The sequence below is a fragment of the Vanessa cardui genome, chromosome 15 (assembly GCF_905220365.1).
Source record: "Vanessa cardui chromosome 15, ilVanCard2.1, whole genome shotgun sequence".
Taxonomy (NCBI): Eukaryota; Metazoa; Arthropoda; class Insecta; order Lepidoptera; family Nymphalidae; genus Vanessa; species Vanessa cardui.
In genome coordinates this window covers 11,780,488-11,805,313 of record NC_061137.1, presented here as the reverse complement: position 1 = coordinate 11,805,313, position 24,826 = coordinate 11,780,488, and the positions used below count along the sequence as shown (strand labels likewise).

Here is a 24,826-nt window from a genome sequence, read left to right as displayed (position 1 = left end):
GGCGTATTGCTGATGAACGGAACAGTTAATGTCTCTTAAAGCGCCATTGTCTATGGGCGGTGCTGACCACTTCCCATCAGGTGGCCCATGTGCTCGTCCGCCAATCAAAATCATAAAAAAAAAACTTAGAAACGACGATAATGAGAGACCGATGATAAACGCATAGATGATATATATCGAAGAACAAACAATAAGATTTTTAATCGTGTAAATAAGAAAATCTCGTTTTGTTTATGTTTAGGAAATATTGATGAAATCCTCTATGATCTAACGGCGATTGACGGCGATTAGACTAGGGACTTTGTTTTATGCTATGTACAGATAAATTATTTGCTTGATAAACTAATAATTCTTTATCAAATACTAACCAATCCATCCATGCCAGCCATCGGCACCCAGCTGCCCCAATAGTTCCTGCCCCCCCTCTCGCGCTGGTACTCAGAAGGCCAAAGCACGTCGATCCTGCGACCCAGATTGATGCAGTCGTAGACCCCAAGCGGTTCCACTATCAGTACCTTACTTCCCACACTTATATTCGATTTCAATTCACTCCTCCCAGAGTCTGAACGTTTGATTTTAGTCTTTATTTCTTTAGGCTTTGGGTCCTTTTTAGCTTCTTTTTTCAATATCGATTCTTTATTGGATATGTCTGAGTAATGGGTCTCCTTCAGTGGTATAGCTTCCGGTTTTTCTATGTAACGTCCGGTCAGCTCGCGATAGCTTTCCCTCTCGTGACGGATGTCTTTGCTCAGTTTAGAAAGATCTTTGGACGTACCCTCATTAATGAAGTATCTGTAATTAATAAAAACAAAAAGTTATTTATAATGGAATCACATTTGACATTTTATGAATAAATGAAAATAAATGTTATGAAATTTATGATTGAGAAAAATAAACTTGATCGATACAAATTATTCTATTAAATTAAAACAATCACAACTATAATATAATAACGAAATAATAAATTAACAAAAACGACTTATGTCATTAATAAATGATGTGTATTATCTGTCATTTCACTTTAAGGAACATTAAAATTATATCGGCAACACCATTACCGCGATATGATTGGTCAAATCAAATCGTGCGCATTTTCTAGCGTTCTCTCACTTTCTCACAAATAGCAACAAAGTGAAAGGAAAGATGTTACACATCAATAATTAAAATCGAATTTAATGATGTAGCAACTTTGAAAAAAAAAAGTAAAGTATGTAGTGACGTTTCTGTGTGAGTAAGAAATGGGTTATGTATCTGTGCAGGTAATGTTTAATGGTATATCATGGATCAGATATGTATGAGTATGGGTTACTTAGTTCCCCAGTGTACGGAAACCTCGTCATCTTCGAGTCTGTGGTGTGTGGTGGTGTGAGTGGTAAGTACCTGTGGAAGGTGGCTTGCCTGGCGTTCCTGTTGGCGATGATCTTGCAGTCGGGCAGAGACACGTCGAGGCCGCTGGCCTCCTCCAGCGATGACCCGGAGCCCGAGCCGCGCGAGCCCGACACCTGCGCCCGCGCACACGTCTTTAGCCATTTCTTATCTTAGTAGTTCAACGGGTATGGATCAGAACAGTGAAAGTTATCAGTTCTTAACCTCTTGAGATATTATATATAGTCTTGATACAAATTAAAATTAATCCTAGCTATACAAATAATCTCCTCCATTTTGTAAAAGTAAAAATGACTAATCTCGATATTTACAGAGCGCTCATTGGTCACTAATCGCGTCATCGGCTGCTATGGACCAATTAAAATTCCTTTTTTTTCTAAATAGTTAATTTATAATTGGTCAGTTGTTTGTAATTATAAGGTACCTTGGCACTGGCAGCGCGGCGAGGTTGCTCACGCCAACCGAACTCCCAGCCACCGGTGGAACTCTGAACAATTCAGTAAAAACAAAACGTATAAGAATATATTACTATTTATTTACAAGCATTATTAGATAACAAATTTCCATTCAGGGATTGATCTGATCTGTACAACGTAAGGTTTACTATTAGTTATTATTTAATCTATAGTTAAAGTTATAAAATTGATATATTTGTGTAAGGATTTTAAAATTTTTACCACTAATTTAAAAAAAATATTTAAGATTCTTTCCAGTATATAAATCAAACATGCCAGTGTAATGTTAAGTTACCTTAGAACTGTTAAGCAAAAGAAAGTTAAAAATCTATATATATAACATAGACGTGATATTTTTAAGTTTGTCAGCCAGAGCGAGGCCCCCTTGAGACTACAATTTGCATTTAGCCTAGTAATATACTTTTAGTGAAAAAAATATTATTTTGATGTTTGTAATAGGCTATTTGACAATGCGAAAAATAAACTGTCAATTATTGTAATCAGTACATATTTTAAGTTTAAAAATGGTTATTTATTGACGAACGTTGATAATAATTCTTAATTAATTCAAAAATCCATAAATAAAAATGCATTTTTTTAAACGTTTGTCACGTGACACAAAATGCTCTTGATTGGCCGGGCCTATGATGAAGTCACTTGCTTGTTAACCTTGCTTGCCTACTATATATACCACAGATTAAAATACAGGCAAGTGACGTCACCGACCCCATTGCAGCGCCATATTGACCAAGTAGCGTTTTCGCGCGCTATTCAAATATGGAATTTTTAAAATGATATTTAGCAGCAAATATATACTAAAAATAAAAAAAGTACATTTCCTGGGTTCCTTGATCTCTACTAAATAATAAAAAATGGATTTTAATAATCAGCCAAATAGTCTATTTGGTTGATTTTTTTGTATTGTAAGTATTTTTATTTTGGACTAGACTGGAATGATAAAAGAGGAAATAATGGAGTGGCTAAGTTATAGTTTATAGAAGATTAATTTGAGAACGTTACCTGTCCATCTTCTCCAAGACGAGGGTCTGTTTGGTCGAGAGGCCTCAGGTTGTCGGAGGCAGCGAGCAGTCGGAACGAGGCAGGGAGAGCTATATCGCGACGGACGCGACTTCGACTACCGGGCTGAAATGATCAACGACTTTTGATTAAAAACACATATATTTTTTTAGTAAAATCCGACTCAACGAAATGTTGAATCTGCAATTATATTTAAGAAACAGAGTGTCTTCTGATTTTCTCGGTATAACTCAATGGACCGCCAGGAGCTTTATAATCAATTACACTTGTTAAAGGTCAAAATTATCTCTCATGTAAGATGGCTTTTAAGTGGTTTTGAATCTATGGAATAGTATTAAAAGTAAAGGTAGGTGTAGTATAAACCGCATGTCGCGGCCGCACCTGCGTGCGCGCGCGCATCCCGCGCTCGCGCCGCGCGCTGCGCTCTTCTCGCCGCGTCTCCGCCGCCAGCACCACGCTCACTGCGGAACAACCCAACACTCACTATTGCTCAGAAATAATCTACATACTTAAATACCAGTTCTCCGGCGTCTATATGTATTCAGATGTATATAATTTCATTTACCAAACGCTCTTGTGTTTATGAATAATTAATTTGCAACAGTTGTGAATGTTTACCCGGTTCCTCCGGCGCTCGTTCGTGCGAATGTTCTCGGAGCAGTCCCGCAAGCGACGCCAGGGTCGAGGATGTCGGTTTCCCTGCGCTGGATAGGCTGCCACGGGTACCACCTGAAATTATGAAGGTAATATGTTAACATAATATATTCAAATATATGAAAATTGGGATGTAACTGAATTTTTTTGATACAAAACCCTTATTGGCCCGATTTGGGATTCGAACTCAGAAACAAAATCACCAACATACCAAACCATCACACTAACGAGGCAGTCGTTTAGTGATACACGAGATAGATGCAATGAAAGTACAAAAGCAACAGCCTGTAAATTTTGCCAAAGTTTCCTCATTTTTAGAGGAGAAGGTAAGGCCATCATTCCACCACGCGTCTCCAATGCAAGTTGGTCGATATATAATGGCAGAATTTCGTTAAAACTAGACACACGCAACTTTCCTCACGACGTTTTCCTTCACCACAGACCACAAATTAAACATGAACATTCAGTTTGGCTCGTCTGAATTTGAACCCGAAGTCATCGGTTAAGATGCGTTTCATTAAAAAATATCTAAGAATAGGCAACGAGTGGGGCGACGTTTTCCCTCACCACAGACCACAAATTAAACATGAACACTCAGTAAGGCTCGTCTGAATTTGAACCCAAAATCATTAGTTTAATTAAATATATCCAAGAGTAGGCATCGACCAACACCCCACAAAAATAATAGTAAAGTAAAGTACGACACAACTTAGATGTCGCATCGGCAAAATTCGTAAAACCGATCACATCCGAATCGAGTGCGCTCTCCCAAGTTATCAGTATTCATTTCTCATGCGAATATGTTCTTTGCACAAACGTAATAACGTGTAATATCATATGCCCAAATATATTCGTCAATTTGACGCGTCGATTTCAATTTTTTTTTTTTTTTTTTTTTTTATGGTATAGGTTGGCGGACGAGCATATGGGCCACCTGATGGTAAGTATCACCATCGCCCATAGACATTAACGCTGTAAGAATTATTAACTATTCCTTACATCGTCAATGTGCCACCAACCTTGGGAACTAAGATGTTATGTCCCTTGTGCCTGTAGTTACACTGGCTCACTCACCCTTCAGACCGGAACACAACAATACTGAGTACTGTTGTTTGGCGGTAGAATAACTGATGAGTGGGTGGTACCTACCCAGACGGGCTTGCACAAAGCCCTACCACCAAGAAACATACACTTGTTTTCTCTCATCTCTTACCGATGGGCGCGTTGGGCGCGGCGTGCGCGGCGCGTGCGGGCGGCGTGCGGGCGGGCGCGCGCCCCGCCTCCGCCGCGCCCGCCTCGCACGCGCCGCTCGAGCACCCCTCGCCGCAGCGACGCCGCACGCTGAAACACACACACACGCACACGATTACTATCGTATGAAGTGAGACAGGTATAGTAAGACACAACACACACACACACTCACACACGCACAATTACTATCGTATGTAGTGAGACAGGTATCGTATGAAGGTTGGTGGCGTATAGATAGTATAAGAAATTAACCTAACCTATTTCACAAAAAAAGTTAATATTTATAGATAGCGCACGAGTTGAATGCAGAGCTCAGGAATTCGATAGTGCTGTGACCTAAATATAATTGATGACCAAAATACTCATTATATTGTGAGTAATTAATATCGATATTTTTACTAAGTTAGCATAATGAAAAAAAGGCAAAATAATACTGATCATACATTTTTATTAATTATTTCACAAAACGAAATAAAAAAAAACACAAAAATTTATTTATTATTATTATAATCAGATTCACACATGGTTGAATCGGTGTCACTATCCTCACCGTCGCTGACTTCAATTATAAATCGATCAATGGTATCTTCAATCAATCCATCTCTTTGCCAATAATTTTCTTATTACTTCAACAATAATAATGCGGTAACACGGCAAGCGTACGATAGCTGTCAAGGATGGAACAACACTACACTGCGGGCGAGCGAGGAGGGGCGTGCGGACAGCGGGGGAGGTGCTCCCGCTCTCACGCCCCGACTGCATTCAACTCGTGCGCTATCAATACATATCACTGTTTCTATTCGAAAGATTATTTAAATACTAGCAATACCCGCCCGCTTCGCTGGGCATTAGTCGCAGAAAATAAATTTTTAATTTTTCATTTTGCAAGTAATTACTGATCATCAACAATGTACAAATAATAAAGAAACAAATCAAGAAACATGCGAGATCTAATCAAATACTTAAAAATTATTTCATTTAATATTCATCATCTCGATCTCGAAGTTTTGATTGGTTGTATTGAATAATTGTTTAATCGTTCGTTCCCTTAGTTTAAATATTAACAATTAATTTTTGAAACAGCTTACGACGCTTCAGAATATGGTTAGTTTGATTATCTCTAATCGTTATACGATATGCATAGAAATCCATACAACTAACTCTCTTCGATGTCACAGAGCCTGTCGGGAATTAGTTTGATATAGTCCAAGACGATATCCATCTTCTGCTCGCAGAAACAGAATCGGATAATCGTAATAATCGTCATACGATCGATGTGTTTCAACAACACCTTTTGTATGGGAGTATAGAAAAGTGTTGTTGTTCGACTTTTTCAGGAAATTTTAAATTTTTTTTTTTGGAATTTTTCTCTCCGTAAGAACCATCCTTGTACTTCAAGGAATATTAAAAAAAAAGAATTAGCGAAATCGGTCCAACCGTTCTCGAGTTTTGCGCTTAGCAACACATTTAGCGACTCATTTTTATATTATAGATAGATAAGCAACAGGGAGCTATGAGCAAGCGTGACTGATTTGCTCGTCTGCTTTTTTATTAGCGTCGACGCACTCACCGTCTCCAGAGTGCCGCCAGGTGGTCACGGATGGCGGTGACGGTGAGCGGACCGCCGGTGAGCGCGCACAGCTGCGGCGACGTGTCGGCGTACGAGGTCGTGAGAGGCGACACGTATATCGGGTAACCAATGGGCTGGTCGCACGACGAATTGATTATGTTGCGGAGAGCCTGAGCAATAATATTTATTTATTTATTTATTTATTTTGGAAACATACAGTAACTATTGAATACATAAAAATTTTAACACAAAAACTATTACTTAAACCTAAATTGTTTCCTATGTAAATGTAAATAATTCATACAATTTTTACAGTTACAGTATAGATGCAAATAATTATTATTAAAATTTAATTAAAATTTTCAATTTAACAATCTTCAAAGCTAATTTAAATTAAACGAAATCGAACTTTAAAAATAGATAGACATATTATATTGACATTGACTAATTAAAAATTAAGTAAGGCAGTAAATAATATAGTAAATTAAAAATAATAAATTCACACAATAATTCACATTAATAGATAATATTTAAAACAATACACTAAGAGATATAAGATTACACAATGTTATCGCTTACACAATTACTATAGCCTCAATCGACTTTCTATATTTGGGGAGAGAAAGATAAAATATGTCAAATTCATTGAATAAATATTTATTATATCAATCGCACACAGACTAGAACTCCTGCGATGAGAATCAATCGATCGGGGTGTACCTGCTTGGCGTTCTGTATGGAGCCCCTCTCCGGGTTCCGGTTCCGGAGGTAGACGAGCTCCTGCTGCTGGCCGGCCCAGAGGCCGCGCACGCACTCGCGGTTGAGCTTGATTACGCGGAAGCCGAGGTGTCGCTTGTTGAGCATGATGATCTTGTAGTCGTCGCTGCCCTCGTCCATGACGTGGCGAAGCGCCAGCAGGTGCGGGGCGCCGCGCAGCACGCTGGAGCGCCACGCCGGCGCAGCCTCGTGGCAGATGACGAGACGCTGCGCGTGCGACGATATGGCCGCGTACAGCGCCGCGCTGCTGCAGTACTCCTCCGGGAACATGAAGTGGTCCTGGCAACATTCACACCGTCATTGGGTACTTATTCTATTAAATACTGTCTTTATTTTACAAAAGAGAGCAATTCGGTTTATTTATAATCTTGGAGCTAGAGACTCTCTTCGGGATGTTTTTAACAGAGTAGGAATACTTACTGTTGCGTCGCAATATATTTACAACAATATCATGTATATTCACAGTAACATTGATCACTTTGATAAAATCAGTGATAATCATTGTATATACACTAGAAGTAAGGATAAACTTATAACGCCAAGTTTCCGACTCCGCAAAGTCAATGGATCCTTCTTGGGGTAAGGTATCCGTTTCTATAATAAAATTCCGCAGAATTTTTTAACTTTGCCGTTTAGTAAATTCAAATCGTTTGTAAAAAATACATTGGTAGAAAAAGCATATTATTCGATACAAGATGATAAAAAAGCGTGGAGTTAATACCTGTTGACTTCCAAGCAGGATACATTAATTGAAATAATTGTATTTAATTAACATGACGTTGTATTTTTTAAATGTTAAAAGAGAGTAACTTCTGAGTTTCTTGCCGGTTCTTCTCGGTAGAATCTACTTTCCGAACCGGTGGTAGCTTCACTTAATTGTAAAATGACGATTCAAAAGTGCTTATAAAAGCCTACTTGAATAAAGTTTATTTTGATTTTGATTTTTTTGATTCACTGTATTTTTTGTACTGGTTTGGGACAAGTTTTTTTTTCTAATGGTTGATAGCGCATTTGAGATATAAGGAGTGACTAAAATTTATTTCGATGCTAATGTCTATGGGCAACAGTGATCGAAGACCATTAGTATCCCATTTGCCCGCTAGCCTACCGAACTCGAGGGTTGAGATTTCGGGTCGGCTCCTTATTAGCTATAGAGACTTTTGAATAGATATATTCTTAGCGGTAGTCTGATTGTGCCACAGAAAGCACATAAGCTGCACGTAAGCACGTATAGTAAGACACAACTTAGATGTCGCATCGGCAAAATTCGGAAAACCGATCACATACGAATTGAATACGCTATCCCAAGTTATCAATATTTATTTCTCATGCGAATATGATATTTACACAAACGTAATAATTTGTAATAACCTATGACCGAATATATTCGTCAATTTGACGCGTCGGTTTACATGCACTTGTTTTCTCTGACGCGTAAATCTATAGCGACGAATAGCGTCGAATGGCGCGATAGGGAGCTATTTCTATTGGTTGTGTAAATCGGCAGTAATCGGTTTTATTTTCATGCCATTGCATTTTCCGATGCTACATCTAATTTGTGTCATACTATACGCTCTTTGTGAGTTTTTCTTCCATTTGGTCGAACGACTCTTCAATTGGACTATAAGTGAAGTGACAGGCTACCTGGTGGAGTTTGAGCGCCATCCGCACGGCGGGCGCCAGCACTGAGTGCAGCAGCGCCACGTCAGAGAACACCCACTCGTCGCGCGCGCACGTGATGCGGAAGTCGCCCTTGAATAGCGCGTGCAGTCCGTACAGGAAGAACTCCACGCTGGCGGGGGGAATATTTGACGTTAGTTATAGGTGTCTTGGTGATTAGGCCAATTAGAAATATCTTGAGCTATGCTCGTCATTCATATGCTCCAAAAATTCTAATCATGAAATAAAAAAAAAAAACACATCAGTGAGAACACCATCTTCAATATAAAGGTGCGTACGGATAGTGCGTACGGATAGCGCGTACACTGGTACGCGTAGTTAGTTTACGTGAGTCCGGAACGCCACTTGTAGCTATGCGTACGCTCTTGGGAAACGCGTATCGCGCGAACCGCTGATGCTCGGTTTTTGGTTGCGCGTCAGACGACGACGAGGACGCACACTACTGTGTACGCTACATTTGGATGGCAAAATAGACACGCGTGTTCTTCGAGTTTTAATAATGAAAATATTATTAAATTGATTTAATTTTATGAATTTCACCAGGCCTTGTGGGATAGCACACTAATTAAACACTGAAATAACGATTTACTTAAAGATGCAAGGAAAGCTATTTCGAATGAATTGAAAATTCCAATAGGTGTGTATAATCCGTCCTTGTATTGGGCTTCGCACAGGCTCGTACACGCACTTAATGGACAGACTACCAACACGTCTACTCTCGCCAGTAGCTCTCGTATTAATCACCGTGGTGCGAACGAGACTGTCACGAACGATTGCTTGTACGAATGAATGAATGGATGAATAAATGCATACACTACAAGGTGAATGAAGAAAAGATGACAACTTTAGTAGCAAGTAATAAAAAAGGAGTGAAATTAAAACCTGGAGGCGGAGAGGTGCTGCGCGGCGGCCAGCGCGCGGCGGCCCAGCAGGCTGAGCGCGAAGCACAGCGTGACGAGCGGCGAGTCGCGCTGCGCCGCGCGCCGCCGCCAGCCCGGCCCGCGCCGCGCGCCGCAGTGCACGGCCCACTCCTGGTACACGGCGCAGAAGCGGCCCCTGCGCGCGCAAGTCAACGATAATAGATGGCGCTGCATGCCAGTTAAATCGCGCTATCAAGTTATCTTTCTTAGACCCTTATACTCGGGAGCGATTTCCCACCCGGATCGAACACCATGGATTGCAATCCACCCAGTGACCCGAGCTGAGATGGCCCAGTGGTTAGAACGCGTGCATCTTAACCGATGATTGCGGGTTCAAACATAGGCAAGCACCACTATATATATGTGCTTAATTGTGTTTATAATTCATCTCGTGCTCGGCGGTGAAGGAAAACATCGTGAGGAAACCTGCATGTGTCTAATTTCATCGAAATTCTGTCACATGTGCATTCCACCAACCCGCATTGGAACAGCGTGGTGGAATATGTTCCAATCTCTCTCCTTAATGGAAGAGGAGGCCTTATCTCAGCAGTGGGAAATTTACAGGCTGTTACTTTACTTTACTTTACAGTGACCCGGCTGTAGTTGCAGTCGGCGTTGCCACCACTGTAGGGGGCCATCGCCCCGACCAGTTACCCCGGGGCCTATGCGGGCCTGCGTGGATATCTCACAATGGGTGTGAATAAAATTGAGGAGAATAAAGGAGTCTACACCAAGTGGTGTTGTGTTTCTTACTTTTTGAGTTCCCAAACGCACCGTGACGTTACAAAATACGCTAGATTACAACCTGACGGGACAGATTGTTAACTAGCGAAATATTGTGAGCCGGGAAATATGATTGTAATTTCATGTATTATTTAGACAATCCCGAAGCTGTTTAAGAAATGTATACAATTTTACTTTAAGAACTACCTACTACGTAAGTGTCCCAGGTATTGTATACGATTCCTAGATTTCATACATTTCTGGTAATACATAAAAAAAATATCAGTGGTGTATTTCTGACATGATTGATTTCAATTAATCTCCGATTATCTAACACCTTGATATTTTCGATTCACTTTTATTGAGTAAAGATTAGAAATGTTAGTTACCTGGTTATCCCGGAGGCTCGAAAGTCGTAATCTTCGTCGAGGTTGACGTTGAAGATCGGATCCAAGTCCACGAACGATCGCTCGCCCATCGGCTTCAGGGCCTCGCTCAGTTCAGCCGACGCTAACCACTCCTCCAGCTTACTCGATTGTATCGTGTAGTATATGATGCTCTTAAATTGAAAACAATAACATTGTCAAGTAGCTTAGCTTTTATCCACTGGCCAATAGCTTAAAAACTACGAAATAATGTTGTCTTAAATTTTCGCGATTATTACACATTTAAATAAAACTAGTTATTACGGATTTTAATCGCGTATCTTAATTATTTTGGACATCCCGACGTTTCGAGCACTTTACAGCTACACTTTCCAAAATAATTAATATACGCGATTAAAATCCGTAATAACTAGTTTTATTTAAACTACGAAATATTCAAAATAATTATTTAGTTTTATTTTATCATCATTATTAAATATTATCATATTTTGTTAGTATGAGTGAGGATGATAGGCAGTACCTTGACGTAGTAGGTGAGCAACACCTTACGGAAGTCGAAGACCTGCAGCATGGAGACGGCGCTGTTGTCGGTGACCGAGTAGCCCTCCAGCACGTAGCGCGCGGCCGCCAGCTGCCACGCCAGCCAGCGCAGCGCCCAGCACGCGCCCGGCGACAGCACGCGCCCGCCGCACAGCCAGCGCGCGCCGCACGCGCCCTCTGCGCACGCGCACACTGTACTACGAACCCTCTGCGCACGCGCACACTGTACTACGAACCCTCTGCGCACGCACACACTGTACTACGAGCCCTCTGCGCACGCACACACTGTACAACGAGCCCTCTGCGCACGCACACACTGTACTACGAGCCCTCTGCGCACGCACACACTGTACTACCGGCCCTCTGCGCACGCACACACTGTACTACGAACCCTCTGCGCACGCCCACACTGTACTACGAGCCCCCTGCGCAGGCCCACACTGTACTACGAGTCCTCTACGCGATATCCATAGTGTTCTACGAGTCCTCTTGACAATATTCATAGTGTTCTTTGAGCCATCTACGTAATACTCATAGTGTACTACGAGCCCACTACACAATATCGATAGTATACTACGCGCCCTCTACACAATACCGGTAGTCTACTACGCGTTTCCTACACAGTACCGATAATGTACAACGCGCCCTTTACACAGTAGCGATAGTTCCTACTGCTAATGTACTACGGGCTATTTTTTTGAAGTCGGTTAAAATGACATTTTTTTACATGTGAAAAAATTAAATATAAGTCAGAATTAATAATACACATTCGCGCTATACCTATACCGAGTTGCATTTCAATGTTGATTAGGTATTTTGAAAAGATGAAATAAATTATAATCGTTATTAAAATAAAAAATATGTTTTTTAGTAATTAAAGATTTAAACTTTAAAAATTAATAAGTATAAGTATAGTATTTTATTTGTTTTGATACCGATGGAGTTGGGTAGAAATAACATGAAATTCGATGCTTAATATATTGTGCATTTAGCCTGGATTCAATTTCTTTTTTTGTCAAAGACTATATAGTCATATGGGTTATATAGTCGAGACAAGGCAATCAGCTTGTTTATCTAGTGTTAACAGAAATAACTAACAATTATATTTTCTAGGTTGCATTCAATTTACACTTACATATAGAAAAACAAGAATTTTTTTAAACATTATTTTTTTCAAATATCATTAATGTTTATTTAGGATCTTTTAAATGTTCTATTAAAAAGACACTAACTTTTACACTATTTACTGTTTAAGTAACTGATAAATTTATGTTCACCATCTCAAAAAAAAAATCATGAAAATGGCTAATTTGATAGAAGCGCTCTCCCTTTAACAAATTCCACTTACCGCTGAGTTCTTCGGGTCCCTCTGATATGGCCTCCACTTCTCTCTGCTGACAATAAGTCCCCCTGAACTCGAGACCACGCAGTTGGAACGACACCAGACCATTTCCCATCTCCACGATGTGAACCAGGCAGTTTAAGTAATCTGACGCTAGCACTGTATAGAGAAGACATATTTGGTTCACTTCATAATTCGTATAATCATGTAAAACTAAATTCAATAAAATCCAAATAGCATTTTTTTGGCATAGAGGTAAATTATGTTAAGTAACGGGATACTATTGTTAAGCTTACAAAAGTATCCCGTTACTTACCATAATTTACCATAATTTTGTATGAAGGAAATTAGATAAAATCTATATTAATGTTGTGCCGTATATGCACATAGGTATTAAAGTAAACAGTTAGTAAAGTTACATATTCTATGACTAAAATATTTCACATCTGTGTATCTCATACTCTTTGGCATATATCATGTATAAAAGTCGAAGCATTGCATATGTAAAACAGAGTGTCTGACAGTTGACTTCCAGGCAGGATATATTAATTCAAATAATTATATTAACTAACATGACTGTATTTTTTTTAAATGTTGAAAAAGAGTAACTACTGAGTTTCTTGCCGGTTCTTCTCGCTAGAATCTACTTTCCGAACCGGTGGTAGCTTCACTTAATTGTTAAATGACGATTCAAAAGTGCTTGTAAAAGCCCACTTGAATAAAGTATATTTTGATTGATTGATTGATTGAGTGAGTCACAGTCCGTATAATTGTACCGTCTCGTTGATAAGTCGTGAACCAGTTAGTGACTTTCATTATCCTCTACACAAACCCAGCAAGAATGTAATTACTGTTCAAAGCATATTATTTTGTTTGAGTCTTCTAACATTACTAAAACACTTTCAAATATAATATAAACTTCAATTTCAAAATTTATTTTTGAATTGAAGTTTATATGAAAATAATTATTGTGGTGGGATATAATTGTAAAATTATATCCCACCACAATAATGAATTCTGATCTGTTTTCTTAAGGCTGATCTTACCGAAACAATCGCCTTGCTGCACTTGACCCCATCTCCCAAGCATCAGATCCCCACACAAGTAGTGTTGTAACGAACGAGTTAGGTGCTCGTAGAATATTGAGTTGAGATTGTTGTCATCTGGAAATATCAGTTATAAGAAAACTTTCAGACTTTAAAAGAAATCATAAGGAAATATATAAAGTTTTTCTTATAATACAACTTTATGCATAATACCGGAATTAGTTATAGATAGAACTTAAAATATAATTTTTTAGCAACGTTGTACAGTCAGAGTAAGAAAACCTTCGTCATTTTTCATTTTTGTATTATTATATACACGTTCTTCTTCAATTACCAACAAAATTCACGGAACCAAAACGGTGAAATGCTTGTAATAGAGGCATTAAAATTAAATTTAGGAGATGATTGACCCCTTGGATCGGTCTGGCTTCTTGTAAAATGTTTTAAAATAGTTGTCTGGTGGACATATATAAAAATGGAGCATCAGAATTTACGTGAAGTTAAGTCATTATTTTGGGAGCTTTAAAGCGTCTGCAAAGCAAAACGGCCGACGGGAAGTGTCTGGGAGAATTGGCGACAAATTTTTAAGGATTTCCGATAAAAGAACCTTTTCTTACCCCGACTGTACAAGTGTGTATACACAATTGAGCGTGTGTGCGTGTGTAAATGAGAATGAAGATCATTAAAAAGCTCACCTGCTCCCAAATTCCTTTCCAACTGGGACGAAAGTCTTGTATTACTCTGATCGACTCTCTTCGTATTGTAATCGCGTTCCCAAAATTTTACGGGGCGGACGTATGACGTCATAAATATGGCGCTACCTGAAATGTAAAAGTTTTGAAATAATTATGAGTCACAGTGGTTTTTTCGAGTGACAAACACTGGTGCGTTATAAAAAAATCTATGTATCATTAGTAACAGCTCGTAAATTTCCAGCACGCTGTTCCAATGGCTGTTCCAATGCGGGTTGGTGGAATACACGTGTGACAGAATTTCGATAAAATTAGACAGGTTTCCTAACGATATTTCTCTTCACTGCCGAGCACGATATAAATTATAAACACAAATAAAGCACAGACATATAGTGGTGCTTGCCTTGGATTGAACCCGAAAACATCGATTAAGATGCACGCGTTCTAACTACCCGGCCATATCAGCTGCGTCAATATATCACTGGGATCAGACTATGTGACGTTGTCCAATATATATTCGAATAGCTTGGTCGAGTTAGTCTGACAGTCGGGCTTACCTACTCAGATCATAGTAATGTATGTGATGTTGTCCAATAATTATTCGAATAGTTTGGTCGAGTTAGTCTGGCAGTCGGGCTTACCTACTCAGATCAGAGTAATGTATGTGATGTTGTCCAATATATATTCGAATAGCTTCGTCGAGTTAGTATGACAGTCGGGCTTACCTAGCGCCGGCGTGAGCGGCGACGACAGCGCGGCTGACAGCGCTGCTTGCAGAAACAGCATGGCGGAGTGCGGCACTGAAAACGGCTGCGCGAAAGCGTGGAACGCACTGCCCCACGTGATCTGCCACGGCGCTATGTACGTCACCACGAACTGGATCTAAGATCACAACTAACCTTACTACTTGGTGGTAGGGCTTTGTACAAGCCCGTCTGGGTACCACCCACTCAAAGTAGATTCTACCGAGAAGAACCGGCAAGAAACTCAGTAGTTACTCTTTTTCAGACTTTGATAAAATCAGTGATGATCATTGTATATGCACTAGAAGTAAGGATAAAACTTATAACGCCAAGTTACCGACTCCGCAAAGTCAATGGATCCTTCTTGGGGCAAGGTATCCGCTTCTATAATAAAATTCCGCAGAATTTTTTAACTTTGCCGTTTAGTAAATTCAAATCGTTTGTTAAAAATACATTGGTAGAAAAATCATACTATTCGATACAAGATTTTGTAGATGATAAAAAAGCGTGGAGTTAATACCTGTTGACTTCCAAGCAGGATACATTAATTGAAATAATTGTATTTAATTAACATGACGTTGTATTTTTTAAATGTTGAAAAAGAGTAACTACTGAGTTTCTTGCCGGTTCTTCTCGGTAGAATCTACTTTCCGAACCGGTGGTAGCTTCACTTAATTGTTAAATGACGATTCAAAAGTGCTTGTAAAAGCCCACTTGAATAAAGTATACTTTGATTTTGGTTTTTTGGTTTTCATCAGTTATTCTACCGCCAAATAACAGTATTCAGTATTGTTGTGTTCCGGTCTGAAGGGTGAGTGAGCCAGTGTTACTACAGGCACAAGGGACATAACATCTTAGTTCCCAAGGTTGGTGGAACATTGACGATTTAAGGAATAGTTAATATTTCTTACACCATCATTGTCTATGGGCGATGGTGACCACTTACCATCAGGTGGCCCATATGCTCGTCCGCCATAATATACAATAAAAAAAAAAAGCTCAACTGGCGCCACATTTATAATACTTTACCTGTAACACGCAAATCGAAACCCCCCGCCCTAATCTACCCCTTCTAGGAGTGAATTTAAGTATAGTAGGACACAAATTAGATGTAGCATCGGAAAATGCAATGGAATGAAATTAAAACCGATTACTGCCGATTCACCGAACCAATAGGAATAGCTCCCTATCGCGCCGTTCGACGCTATTCGTCGCTATAGATTCACGCGTCAAAGAAAGCAAGTGCATGTAAATCTACGCGTCAAATTGACGAACATATATAGGTCATATGATATTACAACCTATTACGTTTGTGCAAAGATCATATTCGCATGAGAAATAAATATTGATAATTTGGTATAGCGTACTCAATTCGGATGTGATCGGTTTTACGAATTTTGCCGATGCGACATCTAAGTTGTATCGTACTATACCTATGTCCTAACTCAAATTATGTCCATAGCAAATTTCATCATAATCGGTTCAGCGGTTTAGACGCGAACAGGTAACAGGCAAAATTACTCGCATTTATAATATTAGAATAGGTAGAAACATGAGACACAAATTCGCCCTTGAAATTTTACCCTTGCTGAGCTAAAATAGCTCTATTTACAAGGTACGGAAGGGTGACTTACCTTCAAAAGGAATTCGTAGACTTTGCTAAATATAATAGCCGTTATGAAATAGTCGACTAGAAACGTCTCGGACACTTTCTGACTGCTGAGATCACGTTGGAACAAAAGAACCGCGAAAACTAGTATCAGATACTGGCTATCTGGTTCGGAGTATGCGTTTCTGAGACCTGTGAACAAGAATAATAATCATTACATAGTATAAAACCAAGTTGCTTACCGCTGTCTGTCCATATGTATGCTTAAATCTTTAAAATTAAGCAACGGATGTTGATGCGGTTTTTTTTAATAGGTAGAGTGATTCGAGACGATGGTTTTTATATAATATATTGAAAATATAATAATGAAACACTGATAATATTAGAATTTTTCTATTGTGATTTCGTAAATAAACAAATTCAATATAATATTTAGTATCAGTAGTGCAACCGTGCGAAGCCGGTTCCTATATACTTTCTAACCGTTCGCACTAAAGAGCTAACGATTTTATGTTAAGTCAATTATATTAGTATAACTATTTTTAAGAGTTGATTTGAAAATAATCCAATTTTTATAATTAAATCCAATGATGAGCTGAACTTAAAATATACAATTTTATCAACATATTAAATAATTATAATATTAAAATAAAACACAATCTAATCAACCATTTATAGCATTGCAACACCCAAAGTAGTTTTATATCATGTTTATATAATATATCGTATAATTCTTTAAACTCACATTTCAATGCGCACACGCATATGATAAGAGCGCCAATAGCGTCGCCGTACTTCTCTGCTATTGCGGGCGCGTCTTGCGTCGTCGCCGCTACTACTACCGCTGGGTACAGTACATTCCGCTCCAGGAAGCAGAGATAAACGAATATCTAAAAAAACAAAAGAAACAATTATTATTAGTAGACTATAATTTAAGTATTTAGTGAAACTATCGCTTACTATACAGAAATATGAAAAGAAAAAAAAATAACTTCTCGAGCGTAACGCGTAATAGAAGATGGCGGCACCTACGGGCGGACGCAGGGGTGCGGGGTATCGTACGAAGGGGAAAGAGGGGCAATACGTGGCCCGGGGACATAATACACTTTGGCCCGGGGTACACACACAAACTTTACAAGTATTATTATGTCGAAGATCTCAGAGGCATTTCTAAATTGTATACGATTTATTTCATAATTTTACTCATTAACGTGTACTAGATATTATATGTAAATACAAACTTGTAATAAATAGTCACCTTTTCGAAATACATGAGTCTAGCGGGTTCCGTGACCTCAAACTGTGCGTGTTCATGTTGTTTGAGCACGGGCCCCGCGAGGCACAACCAGGGCTGTTGCTTGCGCAGCTGTGGCGTGACATAGTGCAGAAACCAGCCCAGTATACCCGCTATTATCCAGAGTACCTGATATCAAATATTAATATAATAATAATAATAATAAACTTTATTGAAAAAACACAATGCTTATATAATAAATTAGAACATATGGCACAATATTAATCTTCTTAAACTTAGCTTAAACGATTACAATGTTTTCCATTGGTTTAGGTGCATTATGGTTTTAGCAATTTTAAAATTTTTGATTATCTTTGGACCCCACACTAGGAGATCTGTATCGTGTATATTATTTCATTATTTATTAATGTAATCTTTCGTAGGTAGATAGGAGTAGCAACAAAATAGCAAATGGGTCACCATAGCAAGTAGATATCACAGCCCATAGAAATTTTGCAGTGTAATCAATATAAACCATTCCTCAACCAAATGCGCCACAAAACTTAGGAACTACGATGTAATTTCTCTTTTATTTCGGACTGAAATTCTATTGTGGAAATAGTGAGAACCTGCAAGTGTTGAATGAAAATCTACTACATGGATAACTCACTTTGTTAAACAATAAGTTTATTCCACGCAAGTTTATAAAGGGTTCTGCTATTTTCACAAATGTACAAAACTATAATTAACTATAACTAAATAGTTATTCAGAATATATTACCGTATTAAGCTGTGGTCTCAGTGTTGTAAAGACCGTTGTACAATGTAGTCCAAATACAAAAAGTCCGAGAAAAGTGCAAACGATGACATCGTTTTTTAATCTTGCGTTAATGGTTGCTTGTAACTTTTTAGGTAAAGGATCTTCCATATCTTCGTCGGGCTTTTCACTGTCCGGTTTATTAGCATTTGAGTTCAGTGTGTTAGAGTCTTTACTTTTATCTTCCGTCTCAGTAGGGGCTTCAGAGCGGTCGGCTTTTAGGGAAGTCGTCGATTTCATTGTATCGCCCCTCGGATCCACCTTCAACGAACTAACGCTTGACGTTTGTGACCTTTTCTGTTGTCGTGCAATATTAGTTTCGGAGCTAAAGTTTATTTTGGAAGCTGAACTCCCTATAGAGTTTTGCTTAGATATGTTACTCTCAGAATCAATTTTCTTCTCTTCGGTTAATGTACTAGGATCGGTTTTTTCCATCCCCGGGGAACATTCGGGACTATGGACGATATATAACTCGGGTGGCAGCAGATGCTTCTTTATTAAGTTCCAAATTAGCGTATAATCACTCGCACTTCGACTTAAGTGATACGCTATTGGTACTAAGAGACCGCAGAATATTGAAAATAGTATATTATGTTTTTGGTGCTGTGTTTTCTTTCCTTCAACGAGTCCACTATATGCGAAGCCATATAAAACTCCAATGGCTGCTATAGATCGGACCACGCAGTACACGGCTGCGCTCAAACTGCTCGTTGCATTCCCACCGAAAACATGCATATCTATTTGCTCTAATAAGTACATAAGGAACGTATTGACTTGGGGAAATAATCCCAAACTAAACGCTAAAGGAAAAAATAGGAGGAACTTAGAAATAATTTCTTGTATCACATATAAACAATCTCGTTCGCTCAGCTCAAATCCATATATAGTTAAGGGTTTTGTATCGTGAGCGTTTCGTCTAGTGCGCAAATGAGTTTCTTCAGGTGGTGAGATCTGCTGCAGTTGACTATTAACCGCGCATAAAATAGCCGTGCAAAGACAAAAATATACAGGACGTGAAAAAACGACCATTTTATTAAATCCATGTACCGGTGATGCTGAGTCCGGTTGGACACTTTTAAGAAGGGAATATTGACTACCAGCCATAATAAAACAAAACCAAAACGCATAAATGTCCCTGTAAAAACCGAGATTTAGCACCATGGACCCTAATGCAGCAACCGCTACAGCCAACATTATTGATATAAAAGTTTCTCTGAACGTTAGGTTTCTGTCGAAAAGCGCCATCAGTTTTAGCCTATCCATTGTTACTTTGACTTCTAAACATTTCGAAAGTTTAAACTTGTAGTAACTTTTCGATTTCGGCTTGTTCGATTTGTCCAAATCGTCAGATAACTTAGGGTATTTACTTCTAATATTAATGTCTAAGCTTTCTTCTCCTATGGAAGGCATCAAGCTCGGTATATGCGTTGAAGTATTCTCTGCCTGTTGTTGTGCTTGTTGCTGGGCCCTTTGTTGACTCATTAAGAAATTGATATGCATGCTTGGAAGTCCCATACGTGATTGTCTTTCTGCTTCTATTTGCTCCAATAAGCTGTCAGTCACATACGCAACGGGCGACCTTGGCTGGTCGGTGTGCGAGCCGGTCCCTCCATCGAAAACGTAGAAACGTTTATTCGAGCTGTTAGTGTTTATTGGTACAATGGTTGATACATTATTGTTGCTGGATAATAAAGGATTATTACTGCCTTGATTAGAAGAACTTTGATCTATACTATCACCTCTTTTGGGCTTTGGTATACTTTCACTATTTGCAGCTTCCGATTCCAACGAACCACAACTGCCTTCGCCAGCTGTTTCTTGTGAATTATCGTGATTCTCAATAGATTTAGGATGATTGCATCGCACTCCTTCATCTTTATCAGGTAAAGGAATCGGTTGGGCTTGAACTCTCCCGGAGCTATTTTTGTCAAAGGTGTAAGACATCCAATTGCCATACTCGTCCATGAAACAATGTATTGCGCCATCAGTGGTATCGTCAAACGAAGTAGCAAAGTGCACACTATTCGAGTTAGGATTTTCCGAACTCGATGGCTTGTCTTTTTTATCCGTAGAAGTATTTTGCAGAGATGGATTGTTACGCTGGCGTGTTGATCGCTTTATTTTTCTGACCCTGTTTCGGTGGTTTCTATCCATTAAGGGCCGTAATCTCTGACCTTCCTCCGACCCTTGTCCTTCAGGTGGATTGTCATTTACGCAGCAAGGTATAAAATCTACTCTTGAATTAAGAAAGGCGGCGAGTAGAGGCATTGATGTTGGGAGTAAAGTATTGGTCGATGTTTGTGCAACTTCCTCTATAGATCGTTTTCTGGTTTTGTGTAAGCTGTCTCTTTCTCCTCGTATACTTTGTCTGTGACTCCGCGATCTTTCATCTCTATTGGGAGGAGGCATTACTACAGTATTAGCATTCGTAGCTGCAAAAAGACACTCTAATCCCTGTACTAAGGCAGCTTGAGCTTCTACAGCATCCATCAATATTCTCTCTTCAGACTGATTTTCATCTTTTTCTTTTTTAGAATCTCTCATTTTGTTCTCTTTCTGTGAGGAAGTTCGTGAACGCGCTAAGTTTTTTATTTGTTTCGGTATAGCTCCTAAGTTTTTTGGTACGTTAGAAGATGATTCACCTAAAGCATTAGCTAACTTTTTACATAAAACCTCTTCAGGACCCAAATCTTCAACACAGCACGCTTTTGCTTCGGAAGCCTCTTCAAATAACCAATCTAAGCTGTAAACACTTTTTTCATCAGCGCTTTTACTATCACAAGTTAGTTGTGATTCCTCAGTCTCTGGGGCGTTATTTTTTTCATCTTTTACCTCGTCCTCTGGCCTCTCAATCTCACTGCTACTGCTACTAGTATTGGATATATCATGGTCCCAAAGTTTTTTTTCAATGGGGTTTTTGTCTTGTGCTGGTTTCTCTGATGGATCTACATTTTCATTGGATTCTAAACTTGATTTTTCTATTAGCAAATCTTTTGAGCTTGCACTAGCTTTATCGAAGTATTCGTGGCGAAGATTAAACCTACAATCATGACAGTAATCCGATAATTTATCAGTTCTAATATCAGGTTTACTAATCTTTTTTAGCCTTACGTGTTTTGATTTGTTGTTTGGACATTCAGGTAGATGTTTTTGGTGCCTTTGACAGCAGTGTTTTTTACAGTCTATTTGGTTTTTTGAACGAATTATTCTAACGTCGTTTATTTTATCAAGTAATGGTGATCTGGAACCATTATTTTCATAATCGGAATCACTGGAACGTATAGCTGGCGATTGTTCCGCTTCCCAATCGAATCCACGAAACTGTTTTTCATCTTCATATTCACTGTAACTTTCACCACTAGAATCTAAATCTGTTTCCTTCTGAGATGTTTGCATTTCGTCAGAAATTTCAGCAATGGGATAAACTATTTCTGAACCATATGTAAGATAGGGGTGACTACAACCTTCTCCGGATTCATTTTTAGGATAAAGATTGAAGTGCGGACCACGAGTCAAGCATTTACTTGGTGGAGGTATTACTGCACTTTTAGGATTTTTCAACACTTGTCCGCCAATCGTCTCTGCACTGTTTGGATGGGGAGATAGATTTGATACACTTGGAGGAGGACATCCAATTTCCAACGCAGCACTCTTAATGCGCCGAACACCAGGACTCTTGCCTTTATTTTTATCTGCATCGTTTACTGGAGCTTCAGCCTTAACCATCATGTATTCCCCTAACTCAACACTCGCAAAGAACCCATGATCGGCGTTATTAGAGTGCCTCCTCATATGAGAAACAAGCTGAGCAGTTGAATTTAATAAAGGCAATTGTATTGTGGACATTGTTGAGTTAGAATTCCTTCTCATGTTTGATGACTGCGTAGCAAGCGCCATTGCGGATTTTGTACAACTTTCGTCATGATAATTGTTATATCTTCGCCGCTGTGCTGTTCTCTTCTTCGGAGATGGTGGCCCTACACTAGGTTCAGAATTATCTCTGGAATCGGAACTAAGTTGACGTGCGAACTTAGATTGATAAGGTTCACCAGTCGCCTCACTACCATCTAAATACAGCCATTCCTTAAAGAAGTCTCTATTACTTGATCCACGGCGATGTGGACACTCATGATATCTCCTACTCACTTTAGCGAATGGACCCTCATCTGTTAACATATGAACTGGTATGTTACTATCTACCCTGGGATTCCTAGACTCTTCGACAATAAGTTCGTCGATTCGACCATGCCCTCGTCTAGTTTTTGTCCTGTGATCCCTTCTGTGCCCGGATTTTGACCGGCTTCTCGTTGGACGGGTTTTAGAAGGCCCTGGAGTCTCTACATTTTGTGCTACACAGAGATCAGATTTTGTTGTTGCAACAGGTTCGGTCTGCTTAGCAGACAGAGCACTATCTTCCATACTTGATTCGGAACTGTTTTTTCGATGAACGTCTGCTTTCAAATCTGAAAAAGAAGATTATTTATTAATTAGCCAAATTTGTTTATGTTCAAGCTTTCAAAGTCAAATATAATAATATTATCTGTTTACCTATAGTACTGTTGTTTGGCTTGTGATACTCAAGTGAGGTCACCGAGTCATTATCACTCTGTGGAGCTGCCGTACCTCCCAGGTTCTGCATTTCTATACCTTCCTCTGGCCTGAGAGATGAGAACAAACTAAACAATTTTAAATAAGAGTGTCTACAGAACAAAAATATATAAATAATGCAAAATAAAAATAAAACAATAAGTATTTCTATATGAATAAAAAACAGAAAGAAGAAATAGATAAAAGAAGCAATTGAACGACAAAAAGGAAAGTTATTGAAACTTACGCAGTATTCTCATTAGAATTTCCTGCTTCGTCTGTAGATTGTACCACAATGAGTTCATTAGTATCATACATGTGGTGTAGACCGTGATTGATCAACTTAAGGGCAGTGAATAGAAGCGCCACTAGAGCACAATAGACCAACCAACCAAGACTTGCCGGTGGAAAATACTGTAACAAAGAAAACATTCTTATTTAGGAAGTACAAAAGCATACAGTACAGTACATAAAAACTTAATGGAAAATTTAATTTTATAGCAACATGTTCTATGTGATATATACATACTAAAATCTCAAAGCTCATATAAAAACATCCTATTGATGGATAGTTAGGATCCTGTATAGTCCATAACATGCGTAACTAGTTAAAACCCTTATATTTTTGTGATCAAACATCTAAACTATCCTGAATAGCAATAGTCAATTATGCATATATTAATACTTTGTGGCAAAGTATATATATGGATAACCATGTTTCGCATCATAAATATTGTGTTTTTCGCTATTGCCGCTTTATTTTTTAATGTTTTTATAACTATAACACATTTTAAATTGCTGACAAGGTTAATTATTTTTGTCTTTTTTCATATAATTGATATACCGAGTTTAATTAAGTACTGTAAGCACTATTATTAAATGTCAATTAATTTATACATTACGAAAATGACATAGCAGTGAAGGCCACCTGTTGAATTTTAAAAGTAAAAATATATCACACATTTAGATTAGACAAATAAAATTGTATGACATTTCCTACTTTGTATTTTTTTTTTATTATTGGAACTAAATTTTATGTTTTTTTTTTTTTAAATAAAATATAGATTATAATAAATATCATACAAATATATCATCTGCCCTTTATAGTTTTATCACAAATCAAAAACTAAATATATAAACATATCAATATTTATGTCTTGTATTTGTAAAAGGACTTTTAACATAGTTGTTTGTGTAACTTTGGTGTAGAAATAATTATTAGTTAGCATATGGTATAATATATGATATAATGTAAAGCATAAATGTTATTTTGAATTTCAAAATTATCCTATCCAACAAAACACAATGACTAATAATTGGTTTTATCTGAAAGAACCAATTGAAAGGAAATAACAATAAGTTTTATTAGCTGTGGT

The 24,826-nt window shown here is 38.5% G+C and overlaps 1 protein-coding gene across 1 annotated transcript in view; it reads right to left on the bottom strand.

The window, feature by feature from the left end:
- LOC124535916 (pecanex-like protein 1) overlaps window positions 1-24,826 on the bottom strand; it is a 29,320-nt gene that overhangs the window by 3,726 nt on the left and 768 nt on the right. The window contains exons 2-24 of the mRNA XM_047112317.1: window positions 23,698-23,864; window positions 23,412-23,539; window positions 18,828-23,326; window positions 18,071-18,235; window positions 17,558-17,702; window positions 16,838-17,004; window positions 15,186-15,342; window positions 14,464-14,589; window positions 13,769-13,885; window positions 12,729-12,881; window positions 11,361-11,557; window positions 10,844-11,013; window positions 9,694-9,867; window positions 8,776-8,923; window positions 7,075-7,410; window positions 6,355-6,524; window positions 4,747-4,874; window positions 3,498-3,608; window positions 3,213-3,340; window positions 2,862-2,984; window positions 1,811-1,873; window positions 1,381-1,502; window positions 369-792 (exon numbers count right to left, since the gene is read on the bottom strand). Coding sequence (XP_046968273.1) covers window positions 369-792; window positions 1,381-1,502; window positions 1,811-1,873; window positions 2,862-2,984; window positions 3,213-3,340; window positions 3,498-3,608; window positions 4,747-4,874; window positions 6,355-6,524; window positions 7,075-7,410; window positions 8,776-8,923; window positions 9,694-9,867; window positions 10,844-11,013; window positions 11,361-11,557; window positions 12,729-12,881; window positions 13,769-13,885; window positions 14,464-14,589; window positions 15,186-15,342; window positions 16,838-17,004; window positions 17,558-17,702; window positions 18,071-18,235; window positions 18,828-23,326; window positions 23,412-23,539; window positions 23,698-23,864 — 8,118 coding nt within the window. The remainder of the gene's footprint in view (window positions 1-368; window positions 793-1,380; window positions 1,503-1,810; window positions 1,874-2,861; window positions 2,985-3,212; window positions 3,341-3,497; window positions 3,609-4,746; window positions 4,875-6,354; window positions 6,525-7,074; window positions 7,411-8,775; window positions 8,924-9,693; window positions 9,868-10,843; window positions 11,014-11,360; window positions 11,558-12,728; window positions 12,882-13,768; window positions 13,886-14,463; window positions 14,590-15,185; window positions 15,343-16,837; window positions 17,005-17,557; window positions 17,703-18,070; window positions 18,236-18,827; window positions 23,327-23,411; window positions 23,540-23,697; window positions 23,865-24,826) is intronic.